General features: G+C 36.8%; 1 protein-coding gene across 4 annotated transcripts in view; it reads right to left on the bottom strand.

Annotated features, from left to right (window-relative positions):
* SLC12A2 (solute carrier family 12 member 2) overlaps positions 1–13,841 on the bottom strand; it is a 62,587-nt gene that overhangs the window by 36,891 nt on the left and 11,855 nt on the right. For all 4 annotated transcript variants that reach the window (XM_009564728.2, XM_054053795.1, XM_054053797.1 and 1 more), the window contains exons 2-9: positions 7,924–8,043; positions 7,584–7,659; positions 6,886–6,981; positions 5,156–5,295; positions 3,482–3,592; positions 2,547–2,655; positions 2,013–2,140; positions 1,841–1,925 (exon numbers count right to left, since the gene is read on the bottom strand). In XM_009564728.2, coding sequence (XP_009563023.2) covers positions 1,841–1,925; positions 2,013–2,140; positions 2,547–2,655; positions 3,482–3,592; positions 5,156–5,295; positions 6,886–6,981; positions 7,584–7,659; positions 7,924–8,043 — 865 coding nt within the window. The remainder of the gene's footprint in view (positions 1–1,840; positions 1,926–2,012; positions 2,141–2,546; positions 2,656–3,481; positions 3,593–5,155; positions 5,296–6,885; positions 6,982–7,583; positions 7,660–7,923; positions 8,044–13,841) is intronic.

The raw sequence follows: 13,841 nt of genomic DNA, 5'->3' as shown, positions 1-13,841 counted from the left end.
TAAGCCTACTTAGAACTCTGGGATTTTTATTAGAGCTTTCTTTGGTTTTAAAGCAATTTGAAATGTGTATTTCAATAATTTTGATATAAAATTTACTTATGCAAACTTCATTCTATCACCTGCACACATGCCTTAGTCCCTTGCTAAAATACAAAACTGCACAATTCATCCTCACAACTATTATCTTTTTGAAATAGTCTGCCTAGCTCTAGCAGCAGGACTAGCAATTTTCATCTTCTAAGCTTTCTCTATTCAGCTTCTTAACCTTCTTTTTATTACAGAGCATCCAGATACTGGGCAAAATTCAGAACACTATCTTCCCCTTCAGACATGACTACTCAGCGTTATTTACTAGCCCCTTCAAAGTTTCAATGACTCGCTTATTACTATGCTGGAAACTTACAGTGCAGAACAGTGCGTGAGGAAAGGGATATAAGTATTTTTTCAATACCTGATACAGTGCCTCAAAAAACCCTAACACATTTACTCATGTCATAATCTCCAACTTCTGCAACAGCACTAGCCTTTTCTAACTAGCATAATTCTAAGTTATAGAAGGCAACCAAGGCATGAAATTTTTGATGCATAAAACAATTTCAAGTTCAGTTGGTTTTGCAAACTATCTCTTTCACAATACAAAACATGAGGTTTTTCATGTTGGAAAGATGATCAAAGTATTCCATTAATAAACGCGCACTAATGAGCAATTTGCTGTCATGTGGGTTCTTGGTCTAAAGTATTCAAATTTGGCAGCAGAGGTGTATGCGGTCAATCTAATTAAGAAATAAGCATAGGTCATTATGCTGCATAAAGCACAGAGCAACTATTTGGCAGATCAACAGTACATTAGCCAACAGAGCTAGACTAGTGAGACTGGTATCTTTGAAAAGGAAGTATCATTAGTGGCAAGATCAATAGCACTCTTTATTTATAAGAGAATTTCATTCAAAAGGCAGCACAGTTAAAATAAGAAAAAGTTTTTCATGTAAGATAACCGATTACTGCTGCCAGAAACTAATTTATGTGACACAAATAAGAACATTTCCAATTATAGGGAAGAAATATGTGAGATACAATTACAGTCTTATGTTCTTGAAGTTGCCAGAATAGAATTATTTCATGGGTATGAAAAAGCTGGTTGAGCATTGGTGCTCTAGTGTAAAATTAATATAGAGCACCTAACCAGTTGCAAGGTAACTTCCACAGAGAATTTCAAACCACTGTAGGGTAAGGAAGACTGGGAAGAGAGGTTATACAAGACTCAGATGAGCCTATGACTGTTTCTCCTATTTCCATGTGAAAATAAAACTAGAGACAATGTTTCTGAACATGGCAATACTTTTGAAAGTGGGCTAGCCAGGTGGAGGTACTACTCACTCTCTACTGGTGAAATACTGCTCACGCATCCTCACCGAAGAGCTGTTTGATCATCCCACAATTCATTTCAGTTAAGTATCTGACTACCATCATATTCAAATCAAAACAGGTGTTCATTATCTTCTGAAAATGCACTTTTCTAATCCAGGGATTATCCCACAGCTAAACTGTAAATCTTTTAACATAAAAAACTGCAACAAATGAGGAAACATCCATATGAGGTCTTTTTTAATCTTAGTCTGAAGCAGTCACTAGCCTTAGAAAACCATCACTCATTTTAGGAGGTTAGAAAACTAGCTGAAAATCAAACCTCCAATGATAAAAATTAGAAACCTCCGGCTACTACTTTACATGCATGGAAGTCAATTATACAATGACTTTACACAACAAATTACACAAAATATACCAAACACCCCCTCAGAATTAATGTGAAAGGATAAAGTTAAAAACATTCTCTATTTACCTACAGATACTGCAATTCCTACGTAAACCAATGTAGTAATTAGGATGGCCAAGAGCGTTCCTTTAGGTATGGCTGACTGAGGATCCTGAAAGAAAAATGTCAGTAGACAGTGATGACAGAGGGAAACGTACACTCAGTGTTTGTGAATAATATTTATTAATTCACTACTCACCGCAAGATCACCTGAGATATTTGCCCCAGCAAGAATGCCAGTTGCAGCAGGAAAGAAAATAGCAAACACAGAAAAGAAAGTTTCCTCGTGTCGGAAATCTGGTCCAAAATTCTCCATAAATATTTCAGCTGCAGAAAAAGATTTAAGTCTATCAATATTTACAGGGAAGCTACAGCATTAGCTCATTTCAGCCATTATTAGCTCCATGAAAAAGCTGAAAGTCACAGCTGTATGACCATCTTAAAATTAGGCACAGAAATTTTAAGTCCTAATTCATCACTTTGCCTCAAAATAAAAGTTAACACAGTAAACTCATGAAACCTTTAAAACCAGAAAAATTACTTACAGTATTAACCAGATTTTTAAAATTTGATATAATCAATAATAATCAGTTTTGGCCCAATAGCTTTAAGGAACAAAACCATGGCATTTATAAAGAATCAGGAAAAGAATCTCTACAGTTAAATAGGACTATTAGCTATTTCAGATTATGACAGTATGTCTCCTCTTCGAAGAGATATTGTTCAAACATACCTTTATAACCAAAGAAACCTTTAGGCTTCTTGCTATCCAAAGGAATAAATGTTCCTATGACAAAGTCTCCAATAGCAACTATGAGGATCACCAGTAGGACTATCTGTGCCTGAAACATAATAATTGCAGTCAATCAGAAGAATTTGCTCATTTTCACAGTTTCAAGCTTCAATGTTGTGTTCTAAAATGTAAATATTTACGTGATTTCAAATTCAGCTTAGTCTTCTCAGTTTGTTTTCCACATATAAACAAGGCAAACCAGAGAGAATATGGACCAGGATTTTTAACAAAGAAATAGGAAAAGGTTGTAAGTTTAACATCCATTCAGAAGAGAATCTGTTCTCAAAGTTCTACGTTTAAAGACAAAAAAAGAACTTTTTATTCCATATGCCTTCTAGAACATACGGATTTGAGTAGACTGAAGAAATTCACAAGAGCTAAATGCATACAAATGCTAGGAGTATTGTCTTATTAACCACGACCATAATATTAAAAGTATTACTCTGGTACGTGGTACTTACTTTATTACTCTGTTTTATTACACCATGAATAGACATAAGACTACATTATAGATACTTTAATCAACAGGTAAGCATTACTGCTTTGCTATGCTAAGCTGTATGTTAACCCACATGAAGTGCTGGTTTGACAGGTTCCGTTGCCTGTCACTGTTCCTACTTGCCTTCTTCAATAACCTGGTCTAAGGTCTGAAACGCTGTCCAGGCCTGCACATGCCAGTCTTTGACAGAGTGCCATTACACAAAAACTGCCCAATGACTGACTTCTAACACACCACGTATGCAATACTGACTGCATTAAATATGTTAAAAATAAATAAAAGAGCTGAGGTCAAAAACAGAATTGAAACTAAAAGTTTCAATTGAAAAATTCAATTTTCAAAATTGAAAATAAAAGAAAAAGTGATAGTTCCTTACTTTTGCTTCCCATTCCATTCCAGCAACAGAAATACCGAGCAATATCACCACTGTGATAGCACCTATAATTCTGATATCATTCATTTCATCAATCATCAATGTTCCATTTTCCTAAAAAAAAATTTAAAAAAAAAATTTATCAAGTACTTATCTTTCCTACTGCAGAATAGCATTTTAGTGACTGTTATTTAATAATAGAGTTAACTTTTGTATCACAGATTTACTAATTTTTTTAATTCCCTGTATGGAGAAAAGTAATTTGTTTTTTTCCTTGTTTTAAATCACTGAATCTTCTAAATGAAAATTATCATTCCTATTCATAACCCATCCCCAGAGAGAATGGCCTCTCTTCAGCTTCCAGAGAATTAGATTGATCAGCAAGGCAACCGCTACCATCTTGCACCTATACTCTATTTTACTTGTTCAGTATTATTCTTGATTCTTTAAATGTATTCCAAACTTCTTCCTATCTACAAAAAGTAAGATTGAGTTCTCAATATTACATTTAATCAAAAAATAAAACAGATAAATAACACTTGGTTGTGTTAAACTTAAGGAATTGCTTTTAATAAGCAGAACTTTGAAAATGAGCTTAACATTAACGACTATCACTTACAAGAAACAGTTCATGAGTAAGAATCTCAGCATTAACAACTTCTGATTCTGTATCATTTATGTAACTGCCACTCTTCTCAACAGCCAGCCTGGACTTTACCACAATTTTACACTGCATTTTTTCAGGGAGGTAAATCATGTCAGGAGCTTCCATTTGACAAAAATGATAATTTAGTCTTACCATAAGGCTACTGATTTACAGCAGTATTTTGCCAATATATCAGTAGTAACCTTGTACCTCATTCCACTTCTTTGAACTTGTCAGGGCAACCCACAGTATCAATAACATGCTAGGGGATGAAGGGATCAAAACAGCCATGCTGAGAAGGAGTTCAGGGTACTGGTGGATGAAAAGCTGGACATGAGCTGACAGCACATGCTCATAAAGCCAACAGTATCTTGGGCTGCATCAAAAGAAACATCGCCAGCAGGTCAAAGGAGTTGATTCTGCACCTCTACTCTGCTCTGGTGAGCCCCCACCTGGGGTACTGCATCCAGCATTGGATCCCTCTGTACAAGACAGACATGGATCTGTTGGAGCAGGTCCAGAGGAGAGCCACAAAAATGGTCAGAAGGATGGAACACCTCTCCTGTGAAGGTAGGTTGAGAACGTTGGGGTTGTTCAGCCTGAAGAAGAGAATGCTCTGGGGAGACTTTGTTGTGGCCTTTCAATACTTAAAGCGAGCTTAGAAGAAAGATGGGGACAGACTTTTTTAGCAGGACCTGTAGCAGTAGGACCACAGGTAATGGTTTTAAAAGAAAAGAAGGTTGATTCAGACTACGTATAGGGACGAAAATTTTTTACAATGAAGAATGCCAAACACTAGGACAGGTTGCCCAGGGAGCCTGTAGATACTCATTCCTGGAAACATCTGAAGTCTGGTTGCATGGGCCTCTGAGCAACCGGACCTGGTTGACCTCCAGGCTGCAGGGGGACTGTACTTGATGACCTCTGGAGGTCTGTTCGAACCTAAGTAATTCTATGATTCCATGATTAGATGACCACTCACACTTGCATAAAGGACAGTGTAATGAATATAAACGCTATCATCTGTCTACCTTGAGCAGCTCCACAACTGTCTCTGCAAAGCCAACGACATACATTGCTACTGCAACAGCATTGGCAAATGCAAAAATCAGACCTATGGCACCACCGAACTCTGGTCCCAGACTCCGAGAAATTAAGTAATATGCTCCCCCTGAAAAAAAAAAAAAAAAAAAAAGACAAAAACCACAGCATGAAATAGCCTAAGAATAAGCAGTCATCAGCAATTTAATGTTTACATTAAGAAGATGTTACTTATTATTGCAACTTCCCTGATGTATTAAAAAATAACCCAAAAGTCAGTGTTTTAGGGACAGGCTTGCTGAATTTTCAAGAATATATTTCAATTTTTTAAGAAAAGGCACTAGCGGGAAATAATCACCTGACTCGTGTACCACAATGATTATACTGCTACACAATCAGTTCTGTGGTTAAAAAAAATTTTCTTAAAGCTCTTTTGTTAATGAAATTTTCTGCCCTCCAATAAGGCTCTCAAAACAATCACGTGATCACTCCATTTTTCAGAAGCCATACTTTGTATTTTAGAGCATGACAAATACAACATCTTAAACCCCACATGACAAAGGCAAAATGGAATATCTGCATCATTAGAGAAGGATAAATATTTTTAAGTGTATCAAAAGTACACTCCTGCAATTTAAGCTTTTTAGAAGCACCAAAAATTTGCAACATGAAAACCTAAATTTGACTGCATTACAGTTCCTGTGCAAACCTTATGTATGTATCCAGCTTTGACATACTTTGCAAATGAGAATGTTAACCTAAGAAATTACTGTAATGTAAGATTTTGATAGGAGCAACTGTGATTTTATTCTACAGTTCTTCCTATTCAGCACTTCAAATTTTCTAATTAAGTAATATTTTGCAAGTGACTCTAAAAAAAAAAAGCTCTCATAAGAATAAGAAAATCCAGTACATAAAGCAATTTAAGAAACAAAGTGCATTTAAAAACTAAGCGTGGCATACAGTTGATCTTTCCTGTTGGGTCTGTTTACTTTAGGGACTGAGTTTTTTTCCTCATTCTTAATGAAGAGAATTTTATAAGCTTCTATTTTAATTTCACTAGATTTTCTATTAGTAGCAGTCTTGTGACATCATAAAGCAGTTTGTGTGTGTCAGAGGCACCAGCCACTTACAAAACCATTTTGTAGTAATTTCTGACAATAGCATATAAACCATGAAAGAGAAAAAGCCATCAATCTCGGGAAACCTGAAAATAATCAAGAGTTTGAAAAGTTCTTGTGTATTAAAAAAAAATCACAATAGAACATGTCCCTTTGTACAGTCTTATGTAGATACAGCTTATCTTCCTATACAATGTATTTTTTCATCAATGAGTTTTACTTCAGGACACACACAAGCACAGTCTTAATCAGCCCGAAGTAGGAGAACATTAAGACACTACTCATTCCTGGATGTGTGTCTCTAAAACGTTTGTATTCCAAAAATTACAAATAATTTTTCTTCCACAGTAGGAAAACAAGCCACTGGGAATCAAACCAGTAGGCTAATTATTGACTTTCCATTAATCACATGACTGCTTAGTCACACATAAAATTTAGGAAAGGCTCTGCTCCTCGGAAAACTAACTCTTCCCTACATTTCATCTGTGCTGGTTTTTCCCTGATGCTAAAAAAAAAGGGAAATAAATTAGCGGTTACATCCTTAAGTTGTATACTTCAGGGTAATGAAAGCTTTAAAACCTTTAGGAAAGTAGGTTTACCTCCTCTCACAAATCCATTTGTGGCTATTGCTGAAGTAGACAGTCCCGTGATAGTTGTCACAACAGTAGCCATTCCAATAACCAAGACAGATAGACCTTTTGGAAAAAGGAGGAGAAAGGAAGGATCTAAGTCTAGTGACATTAAAATGAACAAACCCTCAATTTAACTTGGTTTAAAGAATTAAGTCCTGCAAATATAACACAAATTTAATGTATGGTCCCATACATTCAAGCAAAAGGCTCCTTTCACCACCCTTTTGTACAGACGGTTCCAGAATATAAACAAAACTGGAAAAATGTTCTATTATATCAGGAAGGTAAAAGCTGTATCCTACATCTTGAAGAAAACACATGTATTTTTTTGACAGATATTTTCTGCAGTTCAATACTAACTTAAGCCTTGAAAGAAAATGGTTTATATACTACTGTCTACATGCAGATTTTAACAACCAGAGATCAGAAATGTATCTCTACAGTTCAATAAAGACTTATAACTTTCAATTACATACCTTATAGCTAAATGAAAAAGTCTAAGTAACTTCACACTGCTTGAAGTTATCCTAAGGGTAAACTACCTTAAAAACTGGCAACATTAAGGTCATTTGCAACCCTATTTAAAGTGTAAGCTCAGGATCAATACAGCTTTTGGATCACATTTTAAAGTCACAGAAATATAATTCTAGTGTTAGTACCCATACCTATCCCAGCTTGTCCTACAATCCATGATAGTCTGATGAAGAGCATCACACCCCAAATATTTAACATACATCGTACCTAGGACAAAACAGAAATTTTACATAGTTTACATCTTACATCTGCAGTCATTTTCATCAATTACTCATTTCAATTTTTAGCATCGTCAAAATTATCGTGCAGTGTTTCCTCACCACCTTTCAGTTTATTTCACAAGAACAGTTAAATTAGACAACTTTAAATTTGATTAAAAGAAAAAAACCAAAACCTATCACAACTCCTCAAAAAAAAAGTTATTAAAATGATTTATCTTTAAGAAACTGAAGAACTATAGACCAAACTTACCAATACACCTTTTATCCAGCCAAATTTGACCACTCCTTTGCTATCAGTCACATAAGTGGCAGCCGCCTCTTCAGCTGCTGCGCCTTCCTCACCATTTGCGTAGCCATCTTCAAAGGGCTCCTTGGGGGTGGGGGGAAAAAAGAGTTTCTTTTATGTTATTAAAAGAGCAGAGAGGACATTTGATACTGTCATTGTAAAAAAAACTGTCTACTTGTGCAAACAGAAAAATTACAAAACAACATGGCAGATGTTTTAAGCTTTTCCTTTATGTTCCTTGCATTAAGGCACACCTCTCAGATTTCTAGGAATATAAAACAAACTTACACAGATGACTTAGGTATTCTGCTTCAGTTAGAGCAGACTGTTAGCAGTCAGACTAACATTTTTAAGAATCAATTCTACAGCCCTAAGAAACAAACACGTGGCCTTTTCAGAAAGGGCTACAAGATTTCAAATACAGTGACTTCTACAGAAGAGGAAGTTTTATTTCTTCATCTGGAAGTGTATAATGCTCTACCACAAGTTACCAGTCTCAGCTATAGCCTTTCCTGTAGTTCAGATCTAGCTGTCATTCGATCAGTTTTTCAGGAAATAAATTATTCACTTCGCTGTGAACTATTCTACTATTCATTGCAAAGTGATACAGCTGGAGAGTGAAATAGTGGCATTTCAGGGAGAAGAAAGGAAGTCTCTTCCCAAACACACTTAACAGTTTTAAAACGGAAGGACAAGAGATGCAGCAAACATTAGTCCTGTACAAAGACCAACTTGGGGATTTTCTTTACAATTCAGCTCGCAGCCTTACAACGCAAACATCTTAAATGCATGATACGCATTAGAAATATGAGTATATGCGCATACTTGTTACACACTTGCTTTTCAAGAGTTTTGCTTTGCCAAGCCAGCGTCTAAATATTTAAACTCAAGGATCTCCTACACCTGCTGTAAGAAATCTGCAAGAAGCCCTCTAAACGAAGTACGTTATCCAAGGCAACAAGCATAAAGAATTATTACACTACAAAGACCCTGAATACCACTGATACTACTACTCAACAAATTAGGTCAAGCAATATTTGTGACAGGCTTACAAAACATCTAAGCAATTAGAGGTATAATCCTAATGAGGTACAGGGTAAACTCCCACTCACAAAATAAGACACAAAATAGACCAGAGTCAGATTTCAAGAATATATTCCATGTTGAAGGGACACATTAAGAAAGTTTAATGTGAGACACTTTATTATAAATTCCCCCTCCTCCTGATACATTAATACCAAAAATACCATCATCACAAAGTCCAAACAAAATATATATAGAACTGTCACTTATGAAGGCTGTTATCCATGTCCCCTTACAATCAGCAGTAAACATACATACAGATATCAAAACCAAAACAAAATAAGATTCTGTTTACCTTATTCAAAGGTCATTAGCACAGATTCATGTCAGTGCTTCTCTCACTGACTCTGCATTATGGAATTCTTATAAAAACAGGTGTACCTCTAACACTTCTGGACATCCTGTATGGCATAAACTTTCCACCAGTAGAAAGAATCATGATCAATTTGCAGATTATCAACTTTAACTGACAGCTTGCTTAAATAGTAGGTTTTCTTGATTCCAGAAGGGATTAAGAAAACAGTAGACGGACATATGTGTGTTATATACACATATTTTTGTATGTGTGCGTGCATATAATGTGTATAATACGCTGTACACATTAAACATAGGCCAAAAAGAAACGTAACTACCAATGACCCAGTTTGCTGAACTGCAGCTCTTCTGGATATAAAAGAACCAACAGCTGTAACTTCTTGGGAGATATGCACAGCCTTTGACCAGATGAATCTATTGATATTCTGACTATTTGCATTTAGGCACTCAAACCAAATCAATTAAGAAGTGATGTGTGATCCATTTAGAGTGGCAAGAAGAACAGTGAGGACCAAAAAAACCCAGAATTACCACGCTGCTATATTTAAGATTTTACATAAAATTAACTCTAGCATCACTATGTCAAGAAGTAGACTAATAACTAACTAGTTTTAATTTAATATATACACTTACAAGCCACCTATTTGCTGAGCCTATACTCACCTGTCTAAAGCAAAACTAAGAATATGTAAAGCCCTCTCATCAGGCTTCTCATTCAACTCAAGCATACCTGAAGCACACAGCAGGAAAGAATGACTCTACATATGGCCCTGCTCTGTACCCCTGAGCACTAATCCTTCAGATGATTTTCCTAGAAATGCAGGATAAACCTCATCAGATTCTGCTATTTCCAACAGCACTTAGCAGAAGTTTGTCCTTGCTTCTTCCCTACCCACCTTCAGAAGTGCAGAGGAAACAAGAAAATAAGATGATAGAATCATAGAAACATAGAATGGTTTGGGTTGGAAGAGACCTTAAAAATCATGTAGTTCTAACTGCCCTGCCACAGGCAGAGACACCTCCCACAAGACCACGCTACCCAAGGCCCCATCCAACCTGGCCTTGAACACCTCCAGGGATGGGGCAGCCACAGCTTCCCTGGGCAACCTGTGCCAGTGTCTCACTGCCCAGATCACAAACAATTTCTTCCTAACGTCTAATCTAAACCTTCCTCCTTTCAGCCTATTGCCATTCCCTCTCATCGTATCACTACACACCCTTGAAAAAAGCCCCTCCCCAGCTTTCCTGTAGATCTCTTTCAGGTACTGAAAGGTTGCTATAAGGTCTCCCCAGAGCCTTCTCTTCTGCAGGATGAACAACCCCAATTTTCTACGATCCTGTCTTCATAGGAGAGGTGCTCCAGCCCTCTGATCATCTTCACAGCCCTCCTCTGGTCCTGTTCCAGCAGATCCACATCCTTCTTACACTTAAGATTCCAGAACTGGACACAATACACCAGGTGAGGCCTTACAAGAGCAGATCAGAGGGGCAGAATCACCTCCTTCGACCTGCTGGCCACAATTCTTTTGATACAGCCCAGGATACCATTGGCATTCCGGGCTGGAAGTGCACATTATTGGCTCATGTCGAGCTTCTCGTCAGCTAGCACCCCCAAGTCCTTCTCTGCAGGACTGGTCTCAACCACATCATGCCCCAGCCTCTACTGAAACCATGGTTTGCCCTGACCCAGATGTGGGACCTCACACTTGGTTCACACAGGCCCACTCCTCCAGCTTGCCTAGGTCCCTCTAGATGACATTGCATGCTTTCAGCGTGGCAACACCACCACTCAGCTTCGTGTCATCTACAAACTGTCTGAGGGTGCACTCAATCTCGATGTGCATATCATTAATGAAAATATTAAACAAAGGACAGATATATAAACATGTTCACAATCACAACAACAAAACCTCCAATCAAGCATCCAACAGTGTAACTGTACAGTTATTCCTTCATATAAAATCTATTCCTATTTCTCATGATAAAGCATTACATCATACTTGCAAAAAAGTAGATTTTGAAGTATTGCATTAAGAGAGTCACATTTATATTATCTGAGCAGTTTTATACTTTGGCCAAGAAAACTGCTGAGATTTGATAACACCTTCTGGTATTGCAGAAAGGCATGTAATGTCTCTAACACGAAACAACAAAATTGTTCTTTGAAAAGAGTTGTCAGGGAAGATATCAAGGAAGGGCTAGAAGAAATATATCTTCATGTCCTAAAATATTGAAACATTATATGTGACTCAAGTTATTGCTGTAATATTGAGTCACTTTTTTTTAAACAAAAACAAGCTAGATGTTTTCATTTACTATTCATTTAAGTTTTAAGGGAAGATGGAGAATATACTAGTATCTAGAGTAAAGGACAATTCAATACTTCAGCACACCACCACAGTTGGCCAGGTATTCATAAAACCTGTACGCATAAACACAATGACCTCCAGAGGTCATTTCCAACCTCAGTCACCATGTACTAGCCATGCATTTTACTACAGTGCTCAAACAAGCCCACAGCTCAGCCTGTTGTACTCTGGGAAGGAGCTCACAACTGATATTTTGAGTTATCAGTTACCAAGTCAGCTTCAAGACATGCACACTATGAACACAATAAAGATTTGTTCTGTATGTCTTGTCTCTCCACACTATGCAATATTTCTTAGGAAAGTATTTTGAAACACATGCAAAATCTAATAATTGAAAGGTTATTGCTGGTTATCAGTGCTAGTGGGTGCCTGATAAAGCACCAGTGAGAACAGACATTACAGAGTGTGGGCACAAAAGAATTCCATTACACAAGGCTCCAAGTTCAGCCCTTTAATGTAAGATCAAGAAAGTACCACTGTGGTCTCAGCTGTAAATAAGGCAGGCATAGTATTTTCAGTGCTTGTGCTCACGAGGAAACAATGCCTCTACTCAAGTCACACAGTGAATGGAAAAAAAATGCACTAGCAGTATTTTAGAACAGTAATATACATGTATGATAAGATCTTACTAAACAGTAAAAAACACTAACACAGTGTGGATCTGGAGAGGGTGTAACAAAAGGGGAAAGAAAAGAGTAAGCTTTAGCATTTCAGAACAGAAATGCTCATATTAACACAACTTTTTAATCAAAATAATGTCTTATCTAATCTGTCTGACAACTCAGAGTTACGGTGTTCTCTTGCACTGTTAAAGGAAAAATAAAGACACGTTTACATGTTAACAATAATATCATGCATTGACAGGCATTTAGCCAAGAAACAGTTTAAATTCTGTTCCTACAAGGGAACTTCCATTGCTGTATCACAGTGCACTGTTCATCTCCAGTATTTACATCATGACAATAAGTTATTTGTACCAATTGTGAATAGCCTCCACATTTATTAGAAGTGGATTACTAAGGAGACAAGATTTGTTGGCCAGAAGAGATCTGAGATTTTTCACACACAGTCTGAAATACACTGGTGCACGGAAAAGTTTCTCAATAGTAAAAATTGCTTTTTATTTTTACTGAGAGTTCTTGATAGTGGTGTAAATATGTAGCATATTTACTTGCAGTGAATTTATCTAGACTCCATCTTAACAGCAACATACCTGGGTTACGTTGAACTTTATGAGGTGGTACCAGAAAACATGCACATAAATTCTCCTATTCTTGGTTCATTTCACATATGACTACTTGGAAGCCCTAAATAAAGGGCAGGACAACCAGCAAGTTTGCATCTAAGACTGTGTTTCTTCTTCAGGCAGATCACAAAGAAAGCAGTCTGATTTGGCATCTCCCAAGCAGTAATTAACTTCTTTAGCTAATGCTTCCTGTTGCCATTACTCTTGAGCGAAGAGTAGATGCTAAAACAGCACCTGAGACTAGAACATTTAACTGCTTTCTTTCCATCTCTCAACTTCCACTAGTTACAGGTTTTGTGGTGAAAGAAACCAAGAGTACTGAGTTTCCTTTCCAAAATGTCTACATCTCTATGGAATTGTGTTAAGTACATCATCATCCAGGGACACAAGAGAGTCCTGTGAGTAACACTTTATCAAGAAAAGTCTCATATTTGGGTGTCTGAATACTGTTTTCAGTACCCAAATATGTGAGAAGAAAAATAAATTCTCACCAGTCTTTAACTTGATCTTGCGACACTGGCTATTGTTTTTAACAATATTTTCAACCAATCACTGTTCCAAAATGGCTGAGAGAACTGTTTGCTTTGTAGACTAACAACAAATCACACGGTTTTTAAAGGTAAGTTTGAAAGACACCTCTGCCAGGTCTGACAGTTTACAAGCATTTTTTGTATGGGAAACAAAAAGTTGTAAAACACAGTAAGTATTGTAGATATTACCTTTAAAACATCTTACTGTAAGTAATACAATGTTAAGGAACAGTCCTACAGTCTACTTTGTAAACTAGTAACACTAGCAATACTGTTGTTGACAGCTATTTTCTTCTCTATACTAATCCGTTTCAGAAATCCTAGCTCTAAGGCTTTGTT

The sequence above is a fragment of the Cuculus canorus genome, chromosome Z, assembly GCF_017976375.1.
Source record: "Cuculus canorus isolate bCucCan1 chromosome Z, bCucCan1.pri, whole genome shotgun sequence".
NCBI classification, from domain to species: Eukaryota; Metazoa; Chordata; class Aves; order Cuculiformes; family Cuculidae; genus Cuculus; species Cuculus canorus.
Note: the sequence above shows the minus strand (reverse complement) of the source record. Positions and strands in the feature narration are given on the sequence as shown.